The sequence below is a fragment of the Martes martes genome, assembly GCF_963455335.1.
Source record: "Martes martes genome assembly, chromosome: 1".
In the NCBI taxonomy this organism is placed as follows: Eukaryota; Metazoa; Chordata; class Mammalia; order Carnivora; family Mustelidae; genus Martes; species Martes martes.
Genome location: NC_137888.1, coordinates 14,752,220 through 14,777,091, shown reverse-complemented (window position 1 = coordinate 14,777,091; position 24,872 = coordinate 14,752,220). Strand labels below are relative to the sequence as shown.

The following is a 24,872-nucleotide window of genomic DNA, read 5'->3' as shown; positions in this document are numbered from 1 at the left end:
GGCAGTGACTTAAATATGCATAACAACCTTATCCTTGTTCACTGTCCTTTTCCTGATAACCTCCCTTAACTGACTCCCCCCCATCCCAGCATCTTCTGTCTTTAGCAGAAGATGATATTTAAAGTGATGGCTTTGGCTATTTCAGAGAGTGACTTAAGTTTTCTTGGGTCTTTCCATCCTTACAGGTGATATACATCTTATTAAACTTTGTTTGCTTTACTCCTGTTAATCTGTCTCATGTCAGTTTAATTGCTTGAGCAGCCAAAGATCCAAGAAGGGAGGAAGAGAAAACTTTTCCACCCCTACACATTACAATATTCCATCTCAAGGCCTTTTAAATATGCTGTGCAATTCACTTGATAGTATGTTTTTTCTTCCCAGCAAGCAAGTGAAGCTTTAAGAATATGACTGCCTGTGGCTTATTCTTCTCTGTGAGACTGTTTTGAATATAACATTTATAAGTTATATATCCAATCACCTACCTTCACTCCTTTCTAAAATGAGATGAGGTATAAGAAAATACATAAATGCCTATTTCCAGCCAAAACAGTCACTTTTATCTGACAGTTTAAAAATGGAACCAAAGTTTAGTGCAAAGTAGAGAAGGCTTACTATTCATACTCCGAGAAGTAAAACGTACTATTGCTTGGTGAAAAGGACAGTGGAAAATGAAATACTATTAAAAAATGTTGTAAGTGCTTTGCTTTATTAATTTTCACTGATAATTTTCTTAACCTTATTACCTAATGTGTAGATCAAGAAATGAGCTAATTTTAATTCTTGGAGGAAATATATGCAAAAAGTAAAAAGTTTTATTCCTAAGTGTTATTACTAAGTACTTTCCTATATGCCATAATTGTGTTAGGTGGCAGATTATAAAAATGAATAAGATAAAAGTCCAATGTTTAGGAATTCCTAGTCTCTTAGATGTGTGAACAGGTAATTGAAACATATAATATAATGCTTATATTTGCAAAGTGCTATTGAACCCTATTGTGGTCTCAGAGGACTTTAAGGAAGAAATAATATTTGACTGTGATCATGCAGAATGAAGGAGCTCACTGTCTTAGGGGTTGTGTGGAGGATCATGCATAGTAAGGGGCCAGCTTCAGAAAAGAAGAGTTGGACATATTCATGGATACATCTCACCAGGTAAAAGACACAAAAGCAAAAATAAACTATTGGGACTACACCAAAATAAAAAAACGTCTGCACAGCAAAGTAACCATTACCAGAACCAAAGGCAACTTACTAAATGGGAGAAGACATTTGCAAACAAAATATCTGATAAAGGGTTAATATCCAAAATATATAAAGAATTCATACAACTCAGTACCAAATTTTAATCCAATTAAAAATGGCACAAGACCTAAATTGACCCTTTTCCAAAGATATACAGATGGCCAACAGACACATGAAAAGATCCTCAGCATCACTCATCATGAGGGAAATGAAAGTCTAAACCACAATAAAATACCACCTTATACCTGTCAGAATGACTAGTATCAAAAAGACAAAAAATGGTAAATGTTGGTTAAGTTGTGGAAAAGGAGGAACCCTCATGCACTTGGTAGGAATGTAAATCAGTGCAGCTACTATAGAAAACAGCATGGAGATTCCTCAGAAAATTAAAAATAGAAATACCATATGATCCAGTAGTTAAACTTCTGAGTATTTATCCAAAGAAAATGAAAGTACTAAATCAAAAAGATATATGTACCCTTATGTTTATTGCAGCAGTATTTATAATAGCTAAGATATGAAAACAACCCAAGTGTCCACTGATAGATGACTGGATTAGGAAGATATGGTATAAATACTGTGATATTACACAGCCATAAAAAGAATGAGATTTGTGACAACTTGAATGGACCTAATGGGTCTTATGTTAAGGGAAATAAGTCAGACAGAGACTATATGATTTAACTCATATGTAGAATCTAAGAAACAAAACACATGAACAAAGGAGCAAACCAAAAGAGCAGACAAACCCATAAATACAGAGAACAGATTGAAGGTTGCCAGAGGGGAGATGGGTGGGAAGATGGGCAAAATGGGTGAAGGGGAGAGTGAGGTCTTCATCCCATTATGGAATGAATAACTCACAGGAATAAGAGGCACAACATAAGAAATAGAGTCAAGGACATTGTAAAAGCATTGTATGGTGAGAGATGGTAGCTGTATTGTGGGGAGAATAGCATAGGATATAAACTTGTTGAATTACCTGAAACTAATGTAACATTTTGTATCAACCATACTCAGTAAGAGTCAGATGAAGTTGGGGATATGTAGGGAAGGTTGATGGGTTAATGGAGTGCCAGAGTTATCGGAGATGAAAAGGGCAAGTTGGTGAATAGCTTCAAATTAGAAGATCTTAACAAAGGAGAGTCACCAGCATGGCAATTTAACTGTATGAAAGGGAGCCTCAGCTCCAACAAACTTCAAAATATGACTGGAAGGTAGAGAGGAAAGATGCCTGGAAAAGAAACTTGAAATGTGGGCAAATGGGAGGAATTGTCTAGAGAGATGGGGACTCTAAGCATCAGGATTCTGTTCTGCATCTTAAAATAAGCAGTGGAACAAGGTAAGCTTTATTTGAGGTTGGTTTCCAGGGGTTCTTAGTCCCCTTCCTATGAAATGGTTGGTTTTATCAATATAACCTCTAACTAGATTCCTCTTGGTTAACCTACTTTAGAAACTTGTCTAAGATATAACATTTACATAGTTACTTAGCTAGTTGGAAGCATACTTCATGGTCATTTTCCAACTTTGCGTTATTTAAGGAATGGAGTCATTGTCACAGTCTTAATAGAGTTGGAGAAATGTGATCACATCTTTAATATTCTGATTGGATTACTACATATATCAGTATGGTGATATTTGTCGAACGCTACATCAAAAACTAATGATGAACTATATGTTGGCTAACTGAACATAATAAAAAAATATAGTCCCCAAAAATAAAATAATAAAATTCTCTCTCTCATCTCAGCCCTATGTGTAATATAATTAAAAGTTCAAAATAAAACAAAAACAAATCCCCCAAGTATGATGATAGAAGGATCCAAAGGAATCGGACATGGTGACACATGGAATTCCTAAATTAGAGTACTCCATTAGCTTCATTTTCATGCATTCCATCTGATGAGTTAATGTTTCTAGAACACCTGGATTCCCTTTGTTCAGACCCAACATAGTCAGGTGAGGTCTTGTGCAAGTGCCATACCTGTGCTGTCTTCGTACACCACCGTCACTGTTTTCCAGTTATAGTAGAGGACCAGATCCAGGACTGCCCTACTGATTGCTGCATAATCTGGGTACAGGTTGATGTAAAACAAGTCTTTGTTGTCCACGGAGGGGTGTTTCCAGCGGGTTTGTATGTGTGGAACTTCGAGAGCATTGCAAATCGACTGCACGGCACTGACAGAGGAACTGTGGGACGGGCCAAAGAGAGCAGCCACACCAAGAGCCAGCTGGTCACAGGCTAGTGGCCACAGAAAAGGAGGGGTGGAGAGGGAGGGCAGGGAAGGGGATAGAGAAAGAGAAAGCTGTGAATTTCATCTTTCCTTCATGATCCCTCTTTTTATCTTCATTATTAGAAATTTTCCTCCACTCTCCATCTGTATGTTGAGAAAATATGCTCAATCCAACTTCCAATATCCCCAAGATAGTAAAATATTGAGAGATTTGAATGTGGACCTGATTAACAACACATATCAGGGCCAATTCTGGGCAATCAAAAATGAGTGGCTAGTGTCACACCATTACTTTCAATCAGATGGGGTCTATATCCCTTGCTTGGCATGGCATAACCCAGGGGTGCTCAGAGTTGCTCTACAAGACATTTGCCAAGTGAATTTCATGTGAGTGAACTTCTGTCTTACTGCTGGTTGTCAATGAGGATATTAAGGTGGTCTGAGAATTCAAAAGATTCTCTGGGTGGCTGCAAAGTACTTTAGTTTCCATCTTCCCAAAACTCAGAAATGACTTCCAGGCTATCGAAAAACCGCTAAAGAATATCAAGTGATATTGATTCCTAATTAATTAATTAGGAATCAGAGCATAGCTTAAAGGGCTCTTAGAAGCCACTTGGTCCAACCCACTAATACCATAGACAATGGAGTGAGTCAGGGCCACAGGGTCCGTACCAGAGCCCAGGGGCCCAGCTAAGGTCAGGCCTCTCCCTACCTCAACATTAGCCAACATGTAGCCTAACAAAATCAAGTCAATATGTACTTAAAAATGAATTCATAAAATGTATTGATTTTTCTCATTATAAGATTTTATACATTCATTGAAAGAATTCAAAATATTTTAAAGTGTAAGGAAGGAAAAAAATATGTAATTCCATCACCTTTGGGAAAATACCTATTTGTATTTTGGCATTCCAATTTATAAAAAAATTAAGTCATTATACAGATACAGTTTGATACGTTGCTTTTTTCATTTAACACTGAATATAATACTAAAAGCACACCTTTCCCCCAAGTCCCCTCAAAGTTGTCAGAAGTATATTTTTCTTGTCTGTAGAATAGTCCATCCCATGGACATGTCATTATTTATTTAACTATTTCTGATGCTATTGAACATTTAAGCTGCTCCTAATTTTTGTTGTTTATAATTAATATTATAGCACTTTTCTTAGTTCTTATATTTTTCTTTCATGTATATATGTGTGTGTGTGTGTATATATGTGTGTATATATATATATATATATATATGCTTTCTTAGAGTAGATTTTCAGCTATAATTAAATGGTGTGATACTTTTAAGTTACTTGATACATATTAAGCAAATTCCCTTCCAGAATGATAGGACTGATTATCCTCTACAACCATGTAAAATAATGTCTACTAATTTCATGTTGATATAAATTTATGCTGGCATTATGTATAAGTTTAAAAGCATTTCAAGTTTATATTTTAATATTATTTTAAGGGAATTTGGGACTTCCAAGAGATGATTAAATATTTGAATTAAATAATAACAAAATTTATAAGTAGAAGAACTATATATATATAATTTGTTAAAATTATCTGACTTGATTTAGAGAGAAAAAAATAATTGAAGTTTTGAAAGCTGTATTGCAAATATCTATGTAACTGTAAATGTTGACAGTCATTCACAAGGAAAACTTTCTGATACTGTGCTCTTTTTACTGAATTACTACCTTATGTATGAAGACATATAATTTTCTGCATTAAGAGCTGTAAGCATAAATTGTCACTGTCTTCAGAAGCTTATTTTCTGGATATGTTTTCACTGGTAAGATAAAATGAGAGCATGAGAGCACATGAACTGCTGTTCTGTCTAACATGGGCAATGGATTAAGATTCCTGCTAATATTTAGTTCAGGGATACTAATATGACTTGACAGAAAATCAATTCTTTGAATTCTGTTTGCCAGAAAATTACCCGTTTTAAGAAGCTTTGGGGTGTTTAATTTACAAGTATGGCAGATACTTGAGACCACAAAAAAGCTTTCAATTTTATGTGGGTTGAAGTGTTGTTGTTAAATGTGTTTGCCTTTCTAAGGCATTTGCACAGCAATGTTTGCATGTGTGACAGACAGTCAGGACAGAGACAGACAGAGAAACGGAAATACAGAGAGACAGAGATAGACAAAGGCAGAAACAGAGACAAGAGACAGAGAGAGGCAGAGAAAGAGCAAGATCTCACCCACAGAAATAATTCATGTGAAGATAACTTAGAAGTGCCATATAAATAGAAATTTTTATTATTTGTTCATAGGCACCTCTGACCTATGTAGTATCTGCAACTTCCCCCAGCTTTAAAAAGAAAATGTGCTTACTCTCAGGTTGCACCATAGATTTAAAAAAAATAAAAAAAAATGAAGAATCATTATACATATGCTTTTAATCTGTGCTCCTAGGAAAACAAGTTTTACCTTTTGCTTGTAAAGAACACTAACAATCCTGCAGAAGAGTATGTAAGGTGCACACATCTTAACGATCCTGAGGTAATTCTATGTGGAAACACCAGTACTAGTTACTTGGCAATCGACATAAACACGGTGTTCATTGCATTCCATTTATTTGGGGGCAAACATTCCTCTATGAGGGAAAGAGTCCCCCCGTACTTGAGGGTATGGGGCAGCCTGGGTTTCCACACAAACACCTGCATGGAGTGTCAACACCTCCCTGGTTAGAGGCCAAGTTTCGAGTGTACTGAATGTGACTGTGCTTCAGAGCTGTCTTGGAAGTATTTGGGGCATGTCTAAACAAACCCCACAATCCCAGTGGCTCTTTCCATGACAGAGACCTTGAAGCCTAGCCTATATACAAATTAGATTATTTTGTAGGATCTTGTCTTCTACTCGCAAGAAAAAGAGAACCAGGAAAAAAAAATGGAGAGATTGTCTCATTGGTTTAATTTTTACATTTCTATGATTTTGTGGAAATCAGTTTAAACAAACAAACAAAAAAGGTTGAGAAGATACTAGGTAAACCCAGTGGTTTATAACCTGTTAAAATTTAGGATGTGAATTATGTGTGTTGTGGGCATTTCCACATGTTCGGTGGATATGACCTTCTACCAAGTTTTATTTGACTGCACTGTACAATTTCATGGTGGTATCTCAGGCTCAGGAAGGAAAAACAGATCAAGCTTGACATTTTCTGTTCACAGCTGAACCAGTTAATCATAGAGTAGAGGGCACTGAAGGGTGAGCTAATCAGAATGGCCCAGAAAACATAGCTAGGCCAACATCCATTAGGATAGTTCAGATTGCACTGGACAGTGACATCGAGGACCGAGATTTCCTGCAACCCATTTACACAAAGACGTTCACTATGAAAAAGGGCAGGTAGCAGAAAAGGTGACTTGTAGAGCAGACACATCACCCAAAGAAAGCTTTTAAGAATGTGAAAATAGTTACCTCTCCGCGAGGCTTCAAAACTATCAAAAAGGTTAATTCTCTGGATGTCATAGGTTAATGTGGTGTTAGGCATCAGGGTTCGATTTCTGTTGATGCTGGTGACTGCGAACTTGAATGCTAATTCTTCAACATTAACAGGTTCATTTTCCACGGTTTCAAAAATCCCTCCTGCAGAAGCAAAAGAGATGCGTGAGAAGCATTAGTCGCATCATTCCTGTGTAGTTTTTTAAAGAAGCGTATCAGTGATTCACACAGAAGCCCCCCCTCTCCCCGCCCCGCCACACCAAATAAACATAGTGATGGTCAGAACAGATCCCAAATCCACTGTCAAAATTTGTCAGCACATGTCTCCCGCCCATAAACAGGTCTTCATACGTATGTCTAAGGTTTTAAATCCAAAGTTGGACCATATGTCACCTCTCGGATGGCCAATGTATTCCAAATATTTAGTACCACGTCCAGTATAACAGACAATGTGGTAGAGGGTCATTTTCTACAGTTTGGACATGAATCACACTCTGGTTGACTGAAACATAAATTCGAGCTGTATCTGGCAGGACCATCCTTCCTCAGAATGAAGCTCTTTCGATTCAAAAGTGGACCTTTTTGACTCTAGAGAAATCAGTCAGAGAGCTGAGTGGGGTCAAAATGAGACATACATACACTTAAATTTTTCAAAATGAAAAACATTTCTTCTTTTCTTCTGGCTCAGAATTCTGGGGTCATATTCCAGTCCCTCCCAAAGTACACAGGCAGATACAAAGAACTTTTGTTCGTTTTGTTTTGAGAAACTGTGGTCTGGCCTCAAAGCAATCCTACATCCCATCTCCAGAAATGTGTTGCTCCCCTAAGAGAGAACATGCACTAAAACTTTGATATCTCAAACTGGGACATCTCCAAAGGAGCAGCAGTACAAAATACCAGTGCTTAAAGCCTCATTGGAGAATTCAGCTCTGACTTTGCTTGCCATGGTGATGTTAATAGAGGTAATTGGAGTGTCATTAACTGTGCATTCTTAATGGTCTTAAAAAGAGTTGTCCTGGGATTATCAGTAGATACAGGACACAGAGTAGAGGCTCTCTTAACTGACCTCCACTTAACTTATTCCTTGATTGACCAATACTCCTCATCTCCCCTGAATAAACATTAACTGGAACCGGTGAAAACTAGCCCTCACCATTGAGGGACTCCTTACCAAAGGTCCGATGTAGGTTTTTTTCCAAACTTGGCTATGCCGAATTGATTTGCAAGTGCTTCAAGTTCTCTCTATGCTCAAAACACAAAAACAAAAACAAAAAACCTAAAACTGAAAATCCCAAATATAGGTCACAGGCACCTGTATGATTTATGTGTATTCTTAGGAAAAGAACTCTAATTGGCAAACCCTAATTCAAAGAAAGGACTTTGATCCTATTTTGAAAGACTAGTAAACAAATATACATCTATAATTTTTATTAATTATAAAATTAATTATTATTATTTTGCAATTTCCTGCTCAACTGACTTTCTCTGTTGAATAATCAATTACAATGTCAGGTTGCAAAAGCTGAGAAGATTTGTAAGGAACTACTTTGGCTTCCTGGCTTTTGAGCTGATGATACGAGACAGTCCTGCAGAGATCATTTCCCTGTTCTCTGAGAGACGGGAGTTGAACACTGTGTAACCATGGTATGAGACCATGCTAACATTTACCTACAGATTCCTACTGGACACTTATTCTGAAATCCATGTTAGGGAAAATTTTGCTCTTACGTGATTTTGTTTTCTTGTTTGTTTGTTTGTTTTCTCAGTGGTAAGCAAGTCCTTTGCAGGGTACTCTCCGTTTCTCTGAGGACTATTAAGTGCATGCTCCACAGTGAGGTGATAAGCTCAGATAATAGAAGAGAGACATCAAGCTGATCCAAAATTAGAATAGCCCAGACTTAAGTTCAGAAAGTCCTTGGTGTTAGGCCCTTCACAATAATGATTACCATTTTTAAAAAATCTGTGTATCTCCTCAAGTACAAGGTGAGAACCCTTAGGAAGAGAATGTATCTTGTTCAGAATCACCATCTTTCTGGAGATCAAAGTCTCTTAAGATGTTCAGCCTGTAGCTACGTAGGAGTCAATCAGTCATCCGCTCAAATGTAAGCACCACTCATCCGCATAAGCAGACGGTAGGAAGAAATACACACCAGAATGGGAATCAGAAATTCTGAACTTTGGACCTGGGTCCACCTAGTTCCTCTTCAAGAAGGAATTTTAAATATTTGGAAGAAAGTTAATATGAAATAGCTCTTTGGTGATATTTCATTTAAGCCCTATAACATTCCATGTAGGAGGTAGTATTTCTCTTTTTATGCATGAAAAAGTGAACTGAGACACACACACGTTGCCTACCTTATTCAAAGTTCCCAAGCCTTGTTTGTGACAAATTCAGGTGTTTGACCCTCTAATCTATACATAGATTTTTAAATACATATTATATTATACTATATATTATTATTTAATGTATATGTTAAATATAATAATATTTATTATAGGGAATTAGTTCACATGATTATCATATAGAGAACTATATATAATTGATTTATATATATATGTATTTTCACTTTATCAAATTATTTCTGATGTCCTTCATCTCTAAGTGTGGGTATATAATGCTTGCTTGCTTACTTTAGAGGATTTCTCTGTAAAGGAAATGTTCTAATGCATGGATGGTGCCCTGAAACCTCAATCATCCCCCAGAAATAAGTTAGTATTAGTACACATGGATAAAAAGGAATTAACAGTTGTTATAGAACTGCCTGCTTACCTCAAAATTATTCCTTGGGTACATAGTTATTTTTTACATAAAGCTGAATGTTCCTGAGTTTAAGAGAATGATAAGTTTTTATTTTATGTATGTGTTTTATTATGTGTATGTCGTGTGTAGGTGAACTCTGTTTTGTCATGTTGGGGCAATTTTCTTTCTTTCTGGCATCCAACAAGCATTATAAATGCTGTCATTAGCTCAACGCCCCACCACACTCTCCTTTTTCCCTCAGGAAGGCTTGCTGCTGAATACCAAAGACCTGCAGTGAGGTGAGGCGTACAGAGAACGGAGGAAGTTCCAGGGAAGTGAAATCTGATAGAGACAGGACAGTTATTGATGGGAGCCATTCCAGTTCCTCCTAAGGGAGCAGGCTTATAAGCGTTAGTCACTTCCTCTCTCCTCCTCCTCATAATTTCAGATTAGACAACACTGAATTGCAGAGTCTTTGATAGGAGTAGAGAGACACGTGTGTGAGTTTTATTCAACTTGTGGGTGTGGGCTTGTGAATTAGACATTTCTTTTTTTTCCTTTCTTTCTTTTTTTTTTTTTAATGTTATGTTAGTCACCATACAGTACATCATTAGTTTTTGATGTAGTGTTCCATGATTCATTGTCAGTGAGACATCAAGTCTTTGGGTCTCTCCATGTAGTCAACTTCTGGCCTCAGTCATTTTTACACGTGGGTCCCATGGTTTCAAAAGGAGGAATTCCTACCTGGTTCCTTCTTTTGTTCCTCTTTCTTGTCTGTTGTTCCCCTCCCTTTGCCCTGTCCCCCTTGCCCTTTCCTGCTAAGGTCAATGAGTCTCTCCCCGCCCCCCCCCCCCCGCCCCGTGTAAAAGAATAGGAGAGAAGACAGCTGTTTACAAGCTGGGAAGGAGGCCTTCACCAGACACCAGCTGTGCTAACGGCTTGACTTAGACTTCCTAGCCTCCAGAACTGTGAAAAATAAGTGTCTGCTGTTGAAGTGTCTATTTAACACCAGGTCTGTAAGATTGTTACAGCAGCCAGAGCTAAGACATTCTCCTCCTCCTCCTCCTCCTCCTCCTCCTCCTCCTCCTTCTTCCCCCATGGGCTTTGAAATTTAAAATGGACAATTTTAATGGAAATCATATCTATGTATGTAAAATTCTCTTCTAACAGGATTCTAAATTTATGGTAGAGTGGTTTAAGGTAAGCGGAGAAAAAACCCACTTGAAATCTCAATACAGAATTAGATAGCAGAGTTCCATCACCACAGGTGTGTTTCTCTCTTTGTTGGGTAGATCCCGTACCAACAAGGTCAGGCTAAGACAGGCAGTTTTTTTTTTGTGTGATCATGTAGAAATAGATGGAAACAGGAGATGGCTACCTCCTGCACATGTAACAGGTTGCCTTCTATAAGGGATAGTGGTAGGCACAGGGAGTGCAAGTGAGAACTTGTGGTTTTGTGTCACATAATTCCTCTAGGCTTGCAGGAGAATTTGGTCATAATCACAAACCCACCTACTGTTGGGTCAAAAACATGATCAATATAGGTAAAAAGGAGTCAAGGCTTAGACTGAGGCAAAGTCAAGGCTAAGACTGACTGTTGGGCTGTTTGAAAAGATACCTAAGGTAAACCCAAAGTAATGGATTCCAAACATTTCCTTGACCACATTCCATTTGTACACAATCATAATGTCAAGGGATGTAGTCCAGAAGTCATCTGCGTTTGAAAAGGACCCAGCTTGGCTCTAGGTCCCATTTACTGATTGATTGATTGATTGATTGATTAACTGAATTTTTCAGGTTCCAAGGGTACTTTATAACCTGCTTCCTCATGTGCTTTCATGTCACCACCTTCATCCAAAGACATTTTAACATTTTAGTTCTGGAGGCTAGGAAGTCTAAGTCAAGCCGTTAGCACAGCTGGTGTCTGGTGAGGGCCTCCTTCCCAGCTTGTAAACAGCTGTCTTCTCTTCTATTCTTTTACACGGGGGGGGGGGGGGGGGAGGTGTGAAAGAGAGAGACTCATTGACCTTAGCAGGTTAAAATGTTATATGTTATATTTCACTTACCATTTATTCGGTATGACTCTGGAGTATATATATGTTTTTCCTGACAAAATCTGTGTTTAACTCTGACAAAAGAGAACTGGGAAGTCACTAGCTTTCTGTAAAGGGGGGGGGACCCTGTCAAAGTCAGTGTGACTATAACCTGGTAGAAATTGAGGCCCTTGTTACAAGCACATAATGTAAAGAGAAGCAGTTCCACTGTTGCCTACTATTTCCACCCCTGCTCCCTCTAGGTACAGCCTGTGCTGGATGATGAATGGGAAGCATGAGATTTGCCCCCTTCTCTGGAAAGGAATTTAAGAAAAACAAAGGTCCGGTGTACAAGGGAATCCATGATGAGACAGAAGAAAACCATGAAAATAATAACATTGACTCTCGTTTCTGTAAAAGGAACACACTGTTCTGACTTGACTTACCTTGTAATGGTGACTGTATTTTAATAATACATTTACAATAATACCATTCAGAAATGTAATAACATTATATCCTTACATATATTAAGTTAATTTCTTTGTTCTACTTCAACTGATTGTGTATGTCATGTCTATGACTCTACTGAGAACTCCTATTCATTCATTTACTAATTCATTCACTCATTTAACTATTTATTTACGAAATGCCAGCATCCTACAAGCCAGACACTATACTTGGTGCTGGGGATACAACAGTAAACAAAATAGACAGAAATTTGACTTTTGGAGTTTACATGCTAGATGGGGAGCTGATCAAGGAAGAAGGGAGTTGACATGTTAGGGTAGGAGGCCAAGAAAGATCTCATGGAGAGTGTAACTTTGAAGTAAGAACCCGCAGACAATGAGGAAACTGTCCTGAAGATACTGATAGACGAGCATTCCAGTCAGAGGGAACACGGTGTTCTAAGGTGTGGGCTGACAGTGTTAATTTTGAGAAGCTATGAGAATGAAGGTGGGTGAATCTGGCCTGGGTTGTTGGAAGATGAGCTTAGGGCAGTCATGGGGGTGGATTAGAGCATATCACAGAGGGCCTTATAGGCCATAGTAGGACACTGGATTTTTTTCTTAGTGAGATGGGAAGTCACTGGAGGGTTTTGAGTGGAGTAGAAACATATTTCAAGAGGATCACCCTATTTGACACTGTGATCTATAATAAAAAAAATATATATTGGTCTTCATTCTCTCTTTTGGTGCAGAGCTCTTAAAGCCCTTAGAATTTCCTAAGTGACAAGAGCAACAAAGTTGTCTTTTGTCATGTTGATGAGGTGATTTGGGATTCCCACCTAAGGTGCTGGTTGCCCAGACCAGAGAACCATCCTTATGATTAGAGGGTTGGGAACTCCCAGTTCCATCCTCTGACCTCCAAGATGGGGAGAGATGCTAGAGGTAAAACCAATAGCCAATGGCCAATGGGTACACCAATCATGCTTATGTAATGAAGCATCCATAAACGGCCAGAAGGATGGGGTTCAGAGGGCTTCCAAGTTGGCGAAAACATCCACATACCAGGAGGATAACATATCCCAGCTCCACGGGAACAGAAGCTCCTGCGTTTGGTACCATTTTGAAGACTCGCCCTATGTATCTCTTCATCTGTATCCTTTAATAAACTGACAAATATAAGTGTTTTCCCGAGTTCTGTGAGCTGCTCTAGCAAATAATCAAATCCAAGGAAGAGGAAGTCATGGAAACATTTGACTTGCAACTGAATTAGGCAGTGGTTGTGGGTAACCTGGGGACCCACTAGCTATTGGTTATCTGAAGGGGCAGAACAGTCTCATGGGACTGAGCCCTTATCCTGTGAAGTCCAATACTATCTCCAATTAGGCAGTTTCAGAATTGAGATAAACTGTAGGACACCTAGCAGATATCAAGGAGAATTGCTTGGTGTGGGAAAACTCATACATATTTGGTGACCAATATTGTGAGTTTGTAGTAGTGTGAGAACAAAGGAGAAACACATGGCACTGGGTTCTTAAAACTCACCCCATTTTCTGTACTATGAATAGACTGAAGGGAGGAGAGAAGCAAGAGAAAAAGCAGAGATCTGTTACCAAAGCCACTATAATATCAGATGACTATAACCAGAGGCACTGTGATGACCGACGTAACTGATGATGAAGGTTTGGTATAGATTAGCAGTGTGGGGGTATGGCAAAAACTGGCCAAATTCTAAATAAAAATTGAAGGTAGATCTGGCAGGACTTGCGGTTCAACTGTAAGCGAGAAGAAGAGAATCAAGAATGACATCAGGCTTTTGGTCTGAAATTGCCATTCATAGAGATGAAGAAAAAGAGTGGGTTCTTGATTTAGAGCATGAGTACTGTGTGCTGCTCATTACAACTCTGAACGTAGATGTCAACTAGGAGGTCACCTGTACTGGTTTGGATTTTATGGGAGAGGTCTGGTCTAGAGCTAGAAATTTGGGAGTCATCACTGAAGGTTATGGCTAGGTGGCATTTAAAGCCATAAGACTGGGTTGACATCACCCAGGAAAGACTAGATGGAGAACGGCAGAAATGGGAATGATAGAGTCAGACACCAAGGAATGTCTGGAGCCAACAGGGGCTTGAGGAAGTAAGGGATTTAGTCTTTCCTGGTGCCCTCAAAGGAAGTTGGACCTTGTTAAAAACTTGATTTGGGACATCTGGGCTCCAGAACTGTGAGAGAATAAGAATCTATTGTTTTAAGCCACACACTGTTTTGTCATTTGTTACAGCAGGAAAAATACAGTATCACAACTGTCTTAAGAAAACTTCAGTAGTGGATGCTCTTAATTGCAGTAATTCTCCTTTGTAAAATGTATCTTATTTAATATTTCAATTAACAACCTTTAGCTCTCTGCTTGATTTGGCACATAAAGCAAATAACTCTATTACACAACACATTGGATTTCTTTGTTAATTACATTTTCCTGTCTTAGCCTTTATATGACAGGGTCAAGCTTTGTTATTATACATATTCTAATAAACCTCTCTTCCTCCCCTAACTAGCTGTTGTGTACCCATTGTGACAAACTGCGAAGTCATCCAGGAAAGAAGGGTAAAGCTATTAGCTGGCAATCAAGAAATGGAAGGCTCAATAGTGTTGACTCCTGTTTTGCATTCCTGGGGAATAATAACCATTCCAGAAGCTATCAACAGAAAACAAGATGGCAATTTGATCTATTCCTTTGCTGATGGCTGCTCCTTAAATATACAGTATTATATTGCCTCTCTTTATTGCCACATCCATAATTCTAGTTTATTACATCATAAGCAATTTACTATAAGCCTATATTTACTGCACCTTTAATTTCAAGGCTACACATTTATATTCTAAGATTCCCTTAGGTAAAACTCTCTCCCCTACTCAGCTCACCTCTTCTTGTTTTACTTTTGGAGACTGATATAATCTTGGTAAAGATTTCATGCTACGTGAATTTGGATGGGAAGTAGGTGTTCTTTGACCTAATGGAGAATGAATGGACAAGGAGTACCTGAATTTTTACCTTTCATGTAGTCTTGATTAAGGACAAAGCTGTAGCCTCAGTGGTCTAGCTGTTGCCCAAAACTTCTAAAAGTGTCTTCAGATATTGGCATTCTTTGAAGAGAGGGAATGGGGTTTAATGTCACCCCTGATACCAGAACCACATCCAAATTATCTGTGATGTTTCAGAGAGCTGCATGGATTCAGTAGGAATGACAGTATGTTTTAGAGTCAGGAATTCCTGAGACGCTTCAGATGGTAACAGTTATGGGAAAGGCCAGTTAAGGGAAAGGCTATGGGTGACGGGCAGTTTAACACATGCTGCCAGTAATTTCTTTTAATACATTTGAGTTGCACATTAAAAAAGAAAAAAATATATATCCAAAGCCAAAGGTACTCTATTCTAGTGATATTCAATATTCAATTTAATTCAATTCATCAAACATGATGTGCCATCTATTGATACCTATGATTACGGTGGCAGCAGTGGAGGACACAAAGATGGAAGCACTTTGTTCATGCCATCAGCAGAGCTTCCTGTAGAGTGGTGAGAGATTACAGAAAAGGAAACTATTCCTAAAAGAAGTCCGTTATCTCATACAGAACAAGAAGCCCACTCTTTGTCCCCTCCAGTGTGGAGTCTTTTCTGTTTCTTCCAGCCAGAGGTGAACTCTTCCCTCTCTTTTGATAACATATAATCTAGTGTATATTTGGGGCATTCATTTTGGTGTAAAATCACAAGCTGGGAGTCTAACCATCCTTTGAGGGTAGGGATGATGTTTATGGACCCTTACCTTCTGCTGGGACTAAATGTCTTGATTTGGGCAGAGTCCATTGTCCCCAAACAATGACTATCCAATTGAGTTGAGTCGTTTCTTTGTGCCTTAACACCTCATCTAATGAAGTAATATGTTGTCATACTTAGTATAATATGTTGGCATACTTGGGATAGTAGTATGCCAAGTCAGAGAGGCTTACGAGAGTGCTGGAGAGAGGGAGGGTGGTTGTTGAGGTACATAGAGACTGACTGATTTCCCCTTTCAGCCTTTTCAGCAGTGATTGCTTCCTTTCTCCCTACAATCATGGTGCATGATCCCCAGGCACTTTCCAAACTGACCCTTTCTTAAAGGCTCACTTTCCTCAGGCTGCCAGCACCTTAACACCTTAGAGGAATGGCTCATCTCCTATTCAACTGCAGATTTCAGGCACGAACCAGGAATATTGCTTAAAGGATTCATACTTTTATGAAATTTTGTGATTGCTCTCATGTCTGTTGAGAACGGCTAGATTTTAAGCTTATAACACCTCATTTAAATGACACATATTCATAGGAAAAGGCTCAAATTTCATTTTCTACTCATTAAATGAATGGAATATGCCAAGTTCACCCTATGTAGTTCTTGAAGCCATGTAATACACTTTATCACAACTATCTAGTTTTCTCCCCCACCATTTCTGCTATTTCTCCTTGCTGTAAAGGTAATATTGCTGCTAAAGATGAGAACTGTTGTCTGAAGCCAGAACAAATGGAAGTGAGTTCACAGCTCTGACAGAGTAGTATTTACCAATGTGTCTGTGCACAGAAGTCACCCATGAAATGTCGCACACAAAAGGAAGTTCAGTGGCCAACTACGTTTAGGTAACATTGCTTAGGATCATTTCTTTTTGGAAATCTACACTGCACGATAACATATAAGAGTGTCCTAGAAAACCTACAATAAAGAAGCAATTTGACTCCAGGCAGGCCATGGTCTCTTATTCATTTGATGATAGGAAGTTTTCCTTGTAACTGGGGTATGCAGTGGAATTTTGATCGTGAGAAACACACAGTGTGAAAGATTTGACCCAGTGACCTGCTCTCTCTGGGACCGACAAAAATAATTGCAGTCTTAAATATTGTTTTGGTGCTCATTTTAATGAAAAATCAGACACTGGGTTCTTAATCAGAAATATAAACTCTCTGATTATGACACTGCTTTTTGAAAAATTAGTATTAGATTTATAATGTCAATTTTTACCTCCTTTTTCCATTTTAAAAATAATCTAAGCAAAAAGGTGGTCTGTATTTTATGAAAAAGTAATCTCTATTTTTTTTACTTATTTATTTTTGAAGATTTATGTATTTACTCGAGAGAGAGTGAGAGCATGCACACACGTATGCACACACGAAGGGCAGATGGAGAGAAACTCAAGCAGATTCCCCGCTGAACACAGAGTCACCCCCAGGTTGATCCCAGGACCCTGATACCATGACCTGAACTGAAATCAAGAGGCAGATATTCAACTAACTGAGCCAACCAAGTGCCCCAGAAAAAGTCATCTTTTCTTTTTTTAATATTTTATTTATTTATTTGAGAGAGAGAGAGAGCACAAGCAGGAGGAGCAGAGTGCAGAGAGAGATGGAGAAGCAGGCTCCCTGCTAAGCAGAGAGTCCCAGACGGGGCTCAATCCCAGACCCTGGGATCATGACCTGAGCCCAAGGCAGACGCTTAACTGACTGAGCCACCCAGGTACCCCCAATCAATCATCTCAAACATATGTTGTTGACAGAATGTAAGTCCTTAATTTTAATGCAAATATTTATTTATTTTATCATTATTTAATGCAATATTTATTTATTTTATGCAAATATTTATTTATTTTATCATTATTTTAATGTAAATTTTTAATGCAAATATTTATTTTATCATTATTTTTAATGTAAATTTTTAAAATGCAAAGTCCTTTGTTACATTTTGTTTCCCTTTCTTTTTATTCTCTATTAGTTTTTTAAACTTCTGCATATTTATTTGATACATTTGTACAATTTTTTGTTACTGACTTAAAAATTGTACAAAATGGCGAACTAGGCAACAATAGTGTTTTAGAACACCAAAAAGAGTTAGAGTCCGATTTAAGCACTCACATGTTTACTATGACCCTCATCATTTGAAGAGTCTCAAACTGAAATTCTGTATTTACTACTGTTCAAGTATGCTAGTTCAGAAGGTATCTGAGTTGAGCATACCCTCCCAGATTTGCTCAGTCACATTCTAAGGTCCAACAGTATAAGATGAACAGTTTCCACTGACATAAATAATGAGTAAGCTCCATGGAAGTTACTTCTCGGAGAAAATCTTTGTGAAACATTTAGGTCCCAGATGAAGAGAGATAAATTTGACTATTACGTGTATCCAGGAAAGCTACAAGTTGATCAAAAATAAAGCACAGTTAAATGTTATGTCATAGAGGGATCTGTGTATTGAATGCCACCAACTGGAACTTTGGGAAGTGTGCACCACTTATTTTAAAAGTACTAAACTCTGGAAATTCTCTTTGCTTCTCATTTACATTAATATATATATATTTTGAATATGCTGTATCTGCGAACTGCCATAATGGATACCCCTGTCTGCTATGTGAGTAAACATTGTTTTCTGTTCTAAATAATTTTGTTTTAAGAACATATAAACTGGGCAAAAGTTGAAAGAAAGGGAAACACAGCAAAATATAATCGTGATGGTGTAAACAATTATTACTAATACTTTGGTGATTTTTCCCTCCAATTTATTCCCATATATATCTGAATTTTCTTTGAAATAATTAAGATGATACTATCTTATTATCCCCTGGCGTTTCCACAAAAGCACTGTACCATAGGCATCTCCCCCTGAAAACAAGCTTCATTTTTAGTGGTTGTGTAATATTTCATTGGATATAGCATGGCTTCCTTAATCAACATCACCATTTATTTATTTATTTATTTATTCATGTAAGTTGGTACTGATTCCTCACTGTTATAAATCCTATTATGACTGACATTTGCTGCGAGAAACAAAAATACCTCGAAGTGTATTTATTAGGTCCTAAGTTATAAACTGTTTAAGCTTTTGGTAAATACTGCTAAACTTCAGTGCTTGGGTGCCCGGATGGCTCAGGGCTTAAGTGTCTGCCTTCGACTCAAGTCATGACCCTAGGGTCCTGGGATCCAGCCCCGCATCAGGCTCTCTGCTTTGCAGGAAGCCTGCCTCTCCCTCTTCCATTCTGCCTGCTTGTGTTCCCTCTCTTGCTGTCTCTTTATCAAATAAATAAATAAAATCTTAAAAAAAATAAGTGAACAGCCATGCACAAGGGAAAGCTAACTTGGATAGGTACTTTGTATCCACTGTGTAGAAATGTCCAGCTGAGCTGCAACCTCCCAAGAACCTGTGTGACTTAATTTAGTTTGTAGCAGAAAGTACTTATTATTGCTTTAATATGCATGCCTTTGACTATGGATGAATTTAATTTTTAAAACTTATTTGCTACCTATTTGTATGTCTGTAATTTTAAATTACTTTTTCCTGTCCTGTGTCTTTTTTTTATATTTTGAGATAGAATTGTTTTTGTTATTGATGTAAGTTACTCTCTTACTCATAGGGATTTAAAGCCTTTGACATTTTTATTGCAAATATTTCTGAGTTTATTATTCAGCTTTTAACGCTGATTAGATTTTTAGGCAGAGAAATGTTTAAATTTTTATAATGTCAAATATATTGATTTTTTTTCTCCTTGAAACATGAAACATTTGTAGCAGTTACTAATATTTCTGGTTCTTTCCCTCTGAATAGATGAAGGGATTGTACCTAACTTGGGGTTGGATGAGGCTGGGTAACGAGTTCCGTTCAGTGACTTGTAAGCAAAAGTTCCCTATGTCACTTCCTGGACGGAAGGCTAAACTGCCACCAAGAGAACCTTCAGAGCTTTTTTCCATTTCCCTCTGTCTCAGTGACTGGGACAATACAGGTAGCAGTTGCTCCCTCAGCCTGGGATTCAGAAGGAGGGCTTGGAGGAGCTGATCCTGCAACAAACTCACTATGGCCATTAGAGCAAGAAAACCCCTTTGATTATTAAAGTCTCTGTTTTGAAGTCATTTGTTACAGTAACAGAATCTAACCAGTGGGACTGGTGGAATGCTTATAATTAGAAGTGTCTCTTCTATCCACCAAATTGATAAATATTCACACACCTAATACTCTCAGGATTTCAAAAAAAGATTTTTACTCTTTATAATTAGTTATTTAGTCCTTTTGAAATCTACTCTGGCATACTCTATTGGGGGAAAAGCTAATATAATTATACTATATATATAATTACCTACTGATGTATATAATTACCTACTGATATGTTATACCACCTTCATCACATTCTGAGTTAGTACATAATTTAAGTTCCTGACTATTCTGTTCTGTTGACCTTTCTGTCTATGTATATGCTAGCATTATATTGTGTGAATAGTAGTTTTAACACTTGCTGCGTAAATGGACACATCTTCCTAAATTACCCCTCTTACGTAAGATTTTCTTGACAAATTTTGCCTATTTATTTATTGAAATTCTTTTGGGAATATCATTAAATGTATACACATTTTTTTGAAATATAAAAAAATCCTATCTTTCTATCTAAGAACACAAGCATTTATGCTTATGTTATATAAAGATATTTGTATTTATTAGTTTTATTTTATAGTTTTCAGAAACAAGACACACATTAATATGTTTTTCTAGATATTTCACAGGGTTTTTTTTGATAGTTGAGTCTGATCTATTATAATATGTATTTTTTGTTATTACTGATTTTGTTTTATTCCCCACCCTCACAGAGGAATAATTGACAGGTATAATTATAATTGACCATATTTTTCTGGGTGTATCTACATCTACTAGCCTTCTGAAACTATAATTAAATACTTAATTTTCTATTTATTTGTTGTGTTTTCTCATAATGTAATTATTTCTAAACAGCCACCATCTCTGTTTTGTTTGTTGCATTGGCTATAATTGAATTAAAGGCATAAACCATGATATAATTATATCAGTGCTCTTTCGAGCTCACAAATTTTTAAAATATGAACCTGAATGTCAAGTATATTGATTTTCATACTATTATGTCAGGGAAAAACATGAAAAATAGCTAGTGTAAGGAAGCAGCAACCCCTCCCTTATGGTAAATACCAAGAAATAAGTTTGTTTGCCTTTTTTGAAAAATTAGAAAATAAGCATTGGTGTGAATTTCCTGAATCTCCTCTTGTATCTAAATTGTACTTTCTGTCATTTCAATTGTTAAAACTTTTAAAAGTACCTGTGCATTTTTTTATTAAAGCATTTGGGTTTGCATATTTATATCTCCACATAGTTTTAGCTGTACTTTACCTATTTTAAAAGCTGTTTCTGCATTTTTGTTATTTTATAGATATTCTTAAAATAATGCATTATTTCCTCATGGGCTTGAAAGTTAGTAATTTTTAAATTTTAAAATTTGAATTTTAAGTATTTCTTTTTTCTAATTAAAAAGAAAGAAGTTTAATTGCATTATTAAAAGTTAGAATATACAGAAAAGGAGGAAAAAACAATAATTTAAAATTCCGCCAGAGTTAACAATATCAAAATTTAGTTGTATTTCCTTCCAATGATTTTTTGTAATATGTGGATCTATAGTAGAATCATATTGCATATAAAATTTTGCATTTTTGTGCTTTTTTCTCTTATTGGCATTCTCTATGTTATTTAATACTTATTAAAATAATTTTAGTGATGTATAATATTCCATCTCAAAACCAAAAATTTGTTTACATAATTCTATTGTTAAACATCTTTATTTCCAATTCTTTGCTATCAAAGATAATTCTTCAGTAAATATATCCTTGTGGAAAAAAAATACATTCCTCTTTATTTCCTCTATTCCTTTATATGAAATTCAGGGTTTAATAATATGTTAATTTTTAAAAATTTTGATGTGTATTACCTAATCATCCTCAAGAAACGTTGCATCGATTTATATGTCTACCATGAGTACATGAAAGAACACATATCTCTGAATTTCTAGGCATTGTAAATAAAAAGAAATCAATTCCCTAGACAAAACTTTTGCAATTGATGGTTATTTACATTCACATTTCATTGACCATTAACGAAGCTGAACATTTTCTCGAAATGTCCTGCTGTATTTCATTATTTGTTCCTTTGACCATTCTTAAATCCTGGTCCTTGAACATTTTGAATGAGGTATCCATATTTATCTTATGCATTTATGCATTAGGGGAGGAAATTATCTTCCCATAATTCTTTCTGATACTTTTTCTAGTTTGCTATGCCTTTAATTTTATTTAACACTTATTTCCCGATTATGAACGTTTTGCTATGCCTTTAATTTTATTTAACATCTTTTTCTGATTATGAAAGTTTTATATTTTTATGGTGAAAATGGTTACTCTTTCTCTTCTTTTGGTAAAATGCTTCCTACTCATGCTTCTGTACCATTCTTGTCCTGAGGCAGGAGCAGGCACGTTATGCTATGGTGATAGCTGAGTGTTTCAACATAGGCTAATGTTTCTCTTGCTGGACTTTTGTCTCAGGCGCAAGAGAAAGTTGAGTTCATCTCTTTTCAGGTATCCAAGCCGTAAGACTTGAGAGTTCTGAAGCTGTTGGCATACTGCCTTTCATCATGTTGATTAGAGAAACGGGAGAAGCCATGTGCCATGAGGAAAATGAAGGAGACATACAGGGAAGAGCAGAGATAGAAAAGAATTTTAATGGGGTGCCGTTCATCTTCTAGCTATTTCTGTGATCCAGCCACATCTTTGCCTTTCCATCTCAATATATGCATAGAAAATTCCCCTTTCAGCTTAAATTGATTTCATGGGCTTTTACAGTCATCATTGTAACTGATATTTTGTCTTCATGATCTTTGATTCATGGCTGTAGTGCTTCAAAAATTCTCTCCATTCTATGAAATATTACTTACTAATTTTTTCTGTTGATTTTTACATTTTTAGTGTTCTAATATGCTTATAATTTATTTTGTATATAATGTGAGGTAACTGTTATGTAAATAACAGTTACCTCACATTATATACAAAAGGCAAGAACCATATAACCAGCACACCTGGATGGCTCAGTCATTTAGATGCTGGACTCTTGGTCATGATGTCAGGGTGGTGAAATAGAGCTGGAGCCTGCCTCTATGCTCACCAGGGAGTCTTCTTGAGGGCTCTCTCTCTAACTCCTCCTCTGCCCCTCCCCTCTGCGCCCATGCTCTCTCTCTGAAGTAGATAAATAAAATAACGTGTGTGGATATATATTATATAGGCATGTAATATATATATAACCAAACATGAATACATTAACAAATATGCTATACAAAATATGCTATACAAAAATAAGTTCTAACTCTGAAATTTTAAATAATAAATAGTAAATCTTGATTGGGGGTTAAGAGCTGCTTCCTGAACTTTTCCATTTTGCTATGAAGGATGTGTGGTATTTTAAGATGTGCAGAAACAGAGAGAGTATATCATAGGCAGAGTATTAGAAAATACTTTGAAATTCAGAGAATATTGGCCAATTTGGGACAGACGTTCCTGGAAATCAACTTTTCCTGTGCCTCTTTGTTGTCTCCAGCTACACCAACTCTGGTTATGGCATCTTTTCATCTGTAGTACATGAATTTATTTATATTAGTCCCCCTTTCTGAGCCATAGATCTGAACTGTCTTATTTATTGTTATAGTCTCCACATCTATACAGTGTGTTACACGGAAGAGGTGGTCAATGGATGTGCAGTGAATGAATAACTGAGAGTGAGTTTTAGCCAGCAAGACAGGCAATGGCGAGACAGCTCAGAGATTTGCCTGGAACATGAACAGGATCTAATCTGTGTGTTAAGCAGGTTGTTTTATAATTAGAATTTCACGATGTATATTTAGAGTGTCTAACTTTTTGCATCATTCATTTATTGATCGTTTTCTGACAAGTGAGGCACAAGTTACTTTTCACACTTCTCCCCGTGGTTGTCTTTGGTATTTCAAAGGCCCATCGTTTTTCATTTAATTTCAAAGTATTAGCCGAGTGTAATGATGATTCTTAATACCAATGCTGAAATTAAACCGCTCTATTTTGTGCAAATCACTAAAAAAGTAAACTAACCAGGAAGAACAACAAGAAAAGAAAAATCAAGGTGCATTTGCAATATGGAGGTATTTCTGGTTAGAGACAAGAGTGACCAACCGCCCTGGTTTGCCTGGGTTGCCTGACCTTTGACGCTGAAACCAGGAGAGTAGCTCACCCTACAGCCTGACCAGTATGAACGTCTTTGGCTTGACCAAGAGTAGGTGGGTGTCTGCAGGCTGGCCTAGGTAGTATAACCTATGCCAGGTAAAAGCCTCGTGATACCTTTTATTCTTTCTAAGTTTGAAATTGGACAGCATCTCAGGCAAAATAATTGCAGAGGCTGAGAAAAGGACTAAAAAAACTCAGATGTAAAAGTTAATCTTGCTGAAAATGCATTTTATAGCTTTGATTGGAATTTCCACAGAAATTCTTTATAAAGAAATCTCTCTGTCCCTCAGTTTTTTAGCTTATCCAATGGGGTTGGTGACATAAAATGATGACTATCAGAATTATGACAATGCTGAGAGATTGAAAGCATTCTGTAAATATTGTGTTAGTTTTCTTCTAAATGCCCAAACTTCTCTGAGGATGGAATTTAGATATTTTATTACTTTCACTAGCATTCAGAGTCCAGCTTTTCACAGGACATGGGACAGTAACTTGTAATTTGCTATTGGATGAACTCTTCAGTGTTTGCGGGAGTGAATGATCACTGAGCCCCCTTCTCACCGACTCCAAGACCCTGGAGACTTGGGTGGGAGTCCTTTCTTATTGCCACATAACTCAGTAAGGTTCAGGAATG

General features: G+C 37.0%; 1 protein-coding gene across 3 annotated transcripts in view; it reads right to left on the bottom strand.

Annotated features, from left to right (window-relative positions):
• Nucleotides 1-24,872, bottom strand: part of GRIK1 (glutamate ionotropic receptor kainate type subunit 1) — a gene marked incomplete at both ends in the record, with an annotated part of 384,593 nt that overhangs the window by 132,359 nt on the left and 227,362 nt on the right. For all 3 annotated transcript variants that reach the window (XM_080810092.1, XM_080810093.1, XM_080810094.1), the window contains 2 exons: nucleotides 3,227-3,484; nucleotides 6,899-7,066. In XM_080810092.1, the coding sequence (XP_080666218.1) occupies nucleotides 3,227-3,484; nucleotides 6,899-7,066 (426 nt within the window). The remainder of the gene's footprint in view (nucleotides 1-3,226; nucleotides 3,485-6,898; nucleotides 7,067-24,872) is intronic.